This window comes from Vipera ursinii, assembly GCF_947247035.1.
Source record: "Vipera ursinii genome assembly, chromosome: 15".
Classification (NCBI taxonomy): Eukaryota; Metazoa; Chordata; class Lepidosauria; order Squamata; family Viperidae; genus Vipera; species Vipera ursinii.
This window is the reverse complement of record NC_139528.1, coordinates 3564033-3567870: the sequence shown is the minus strand read 5'-3', so window position 1 is coordinate 3567870 and position 3838 is coordinate 3564033. Positions and strand designations below refer to the sequence as shown.

At 51.2% G+C, this 3838-nt stretch overlaps 1 protein-coding gene across 1 annotated transcript; it reads right to left on the bottom strand.

Annotated features, from left to right (window-relative positions):
* Positions 1 to 568: 568 nt before the first annotated feature.
* Positions 569 to 2535, bottom strand: LOC310647033 (transforming growth factor beta-2 proprotein-like; the record flags this gene model as incomplete). The annotated part of the gene is made up of 4 exons (XM_083373957.1): positions 569 to 711; positions 1092 to 1224; positions 1379 to 1542; positions 2187 to 2535. 4 exons carry the CDS (start codon positions 2533 to 2535, stop codon positions 569 to 571), a joined length of 789 nt encoding a protein of 262 aa, XP_083230083.1.
* Between the last annotated feature and the right edge of the window lie 1303 nt (positions 2536 to 3838).

Genomic DNA, 3838 nt, shown 5'->3' with positions numbered 1-3838 from the left:
AGCCAACCTCAGAGAGCACCAAGGACCCCAGAGTCCGCCCTTCCTTCCTTCCTTCCTTCCTTCCTTCCTTCCTTCCTTCCTTCCTTCCTTCCTTCCTTCCTTCCTTCCTTCCTTCTTCATCACTGGAAGTTTTCAAGAAGAGATTGGACAACCATTTTTCTGAAATGGTCTAGGTTGGATAATAATAATAACTGGGAAGGGACCTTGGAGGTCATCTAGTCCAACCCCTGCTCAGGCAGGAAACCCTAGACCATTTCGTACAAATGGCTGTCCAGTCTCTGCTCCTGCCTGAGCAGGGGGGGTTAGTCCTCCCTTCTGACTCTATTATTCTGTTATTCTGCTATTCTCTTCCCTCCCTCCTTCCTTCCTTCCTTCCTTCCTTCCTTCCTTCCTTCCTTCCTTCCTTCCTATCTTCCTTCGTTCCTTCCTTCCTTCCTCATCACTCAAGATTTTCAAGAAGAGGTTAGACCACCGTTTGTCTGAAATGGTCTAGGATCTCCTGCCTGAGCAGGGGGTTGGACTAGAAGACCTCCAGGGTCCCTTCAACCTCTGTTCTTCTGTAAAGCAATTACAGCAATCCAATATCAACACTCCACATACCTGCAAAGAGAGCTTCCAGCGGCTCGCTGTGCTGGGAATTGATTGTGTTCCAGGCCGGGATGGAAGTACAACAGGGACAACGCAACCCCAGTGTGAAGCTGAGTTTCTTCCCTGATGACGGGTGGGGAAAAACAGCCAAAGTTACAAAAAACACACACAAAAAAACCTCTTTTCCCTCTGCTTCGTACAGGGGATCCTCGACTTACAACTGGAACTGGGGGCCAGGATTTCTGTTGCTAAGCAAAGGGGGTCTCTAGTGAGCGGGGCCTGATTTGATGAGCTTTTTTTTGTTTTCAACACAGTTGTTAAGCAAACCCTCTGCAGTCGCTAAATGAATCGTGCAATCAATCAATCGTTGCAGAGGCTAGGATCAGCCCCAAACCGCTGCTTTCGGTGTTGTGGCAAACAAACAGTCGTCATTCGAGGTTATCTGTCCTTTGGAGAACTCTGAGGATCGTTGTTGCAGTCTTTCCGCCGAGCGATGCCCTTACCTCTGCTCCGCGGCCACCGACGGACGCTCTCAGCGACATCAAACGACACCCACTCGGCCCGGTGCCTGGGGAGTAAAATTCGGCTTCCCACGTAACGCTGGGTTGGGGCAGAAGGCTCCCTTGCTTGCATCACCTAGAAATGAGAGAGTTCAGGCTTTTGTTATTATGATGATTACTTGAAACTCCTAAGCCCGCTGTCCTAGTCAGTTTCTCAGCCTAAATCCCAAGCAGGAGATTTAGCACCAAGGCACAAACCGGTGACCGCAGGGTTCAAAAGGGTTCCTAACCTGATAGAGCTCCACGTGCTGCTCGGTGGCGTGGGATCCAGGATTTGGGACCTTGTAGATCCTCAGCTCCGCTTGGACGAGGCGGCTGAAGTTGTGGGGCGCCAGGGAGAGATCAAAGTGCAGGAATCGGAAGAAAGGAGTGGAGAAGGGGCCGAGGATGGAATCTGTGGGGTAATAGCCTCCCTCAGCCATTTTTTTTTATTCCAGAGGATGTACCATATGTAATCTTCAGTTTATTGGTTTAAACCAGGGCTCTCCAAACTTGGCCATGGGAAGGCGTGTGGACTTCAACTCCCAGAATTCCCCAGCCTGCACGGGAATTCTGGGAGTTGAAGTCCGCCAGTCTTCAAGTGGCCGTGTTTGCAGAGCCCTGGTTTAAATGACCAGACCGTTTAAAATCTACAGATCCCTGATCTCTCAGTTGTGGCTGTAAAAAGGGTGATCTGGATTACCAGGAATCCTCGACTTAGGATCACAGTTGAGGCCAAAAATGTTTGTCGCTAAGCTAGACAGTTTTTAAGTGAATTTCACCCCGTTTTACAACCTTTCCTGCTCCGGTGATCAAGTGAACCGCTGCAGTCGTTAAGTTAATAACTGTTCCTCTTTTCCTCTGGTTTGTCCCCTCATCTGGTATACTGCTCCCGGCTGTGGAGGTTCGCGCAGATTCATTTTCCGCCCCCATCCGTTCCGATCCCCATCGTTCCAATCTCTCTCTTTCTTCCTTACAAGATGCTCCCCATTTCTCCTCCCTTTGCCAATGGTCAGTGCCCCCCTCCACTTTGCAAGAACACACCCACCCCCCTCTTACTGTCAGCGTGCCCGAGACTCAACATATCCACCCGCCGGACTTCTTTGGCGTAATATTCCTCGTCCTGGCGCAGCGCCGGGCATTGTCCCTCGCAGGTCGCCAGCTGTCTCACTGGCTCCCGCGTGCTGTTGAAGAGGAGCATCACTTCGGGGGGCAACGGATGAGGCGCCCCTTCTTCCTTGGGGGGTGTCTCCAGCTGCAGCTTGCTTAGGATCTGGCCTCGGATTGCCTGAATCCTTCTGGCCCTTGCCACCTCAAGGTCCAAACTCTGGCACATGGAAAATGCAGAATCAGCACCGTGAGGTCCAAGGATCCATGGGACCACCACCAGCACAGAGAAGAAGAACATGCTTAGAGGTGTGGGGCTGGGGGGGGGCAGATCCCCCCCACCTCCTCCAGTCCTTCCAGAGCCCTTGCTAACCCAGGACCGATTAGACCCCCAATCTCCACCTTCCTTGACTCTTCCGATGGGATTGTCCTCAACCTGCTCCTTGCCTCTTCTTGGTGGGAATGTTCTGAAGTTCTCCAGACTGTTTGCCTGTCCACTACCGGATGACCGGATTCCTTGCCTCCTCCTGGCAGGACTTGTGGATCTTCTGAAGTTTTCCCAAAAAGCTTCTTTTTACATCCACCACCTGATGACTCAAATCCTTGACTTCTTCCCCGGCAGGAGTTGGGGATCTTCTCAAGTTCTCCAAACTGTTTCTCTGTCCACCTCTAGAAGATGACCGGATTCCTTCCCTCCTCCCGGCAGTTGGGGACCTTCTGAAGTTCTCCAGAGCTTTCTCCTGGGACAGTTGTGGGTCTTGTAGAACCACCGCAACCTCTTGAGCCAAGTTGGAAGGCTTAGGAGCACCTTTTGAGGGCCCTCAAAGGCCCCCTGGAGGCTTGATTGTCCTTGTCCTGGATCTCCACGGCTGGTCAGCGTCCATCGGCAGCCTTGGCAAAACATCTCCCCTTCAGCCTTCCAACCTCATCTCCGCCTCCTTCCTGCCCCGTGACGTGGCCACACAGAGCCACCATTGACGGCTGCACTTTGCCAGCCTTTTCAGTAAGATCTGGATAATTTTAGACCTCTTTGGGGGATTTCCAGTTATGTGAGAACAAACACCGGCTTGTTTTGGGGCAAAAAATAGATCTCGATTTTTTTTTTAATAGGAGGAAGAAATAAAAATAAGCAATACGCTGATGGAGCCCGCTAGCGTTCCTCTGAGTCACAGGTTCCCAGAGGTGTTTTTTTCCCCAGAACTACAAAGCCCATCAGTCCCAGCCAGTTTGGCCAGGAATGAGGGAAGCTAGAAACTTGGCAACCTTCCTAAATTTCCAAGCTGGCCATTTTAGCCTTTTTAACCTACGATCTTGTGATCCTGCCGCTTCCCTAGCCTGGTTCACACAACCAGGTCACATCTGGGGTTTGCCAAAAGTATAGAACTCGGTTAGTTCTGCCCCAAATAAGAGGGGGGGGGGATCAAATTATTCTCCAAAGCAACACAGGGCGAGGCAAGAAACAATGGTTGGAAACTAATCAAAGAGGAAAGCAACCTGGAAACTTCCTGGCAGTGAGGACAATTAACCAGTGGAACAGCTCGCCACCAGAAATCCTGGGCGCTCCATCACTGGAGGTTTTTAAGAAGAGACTGGACAGCCATTTG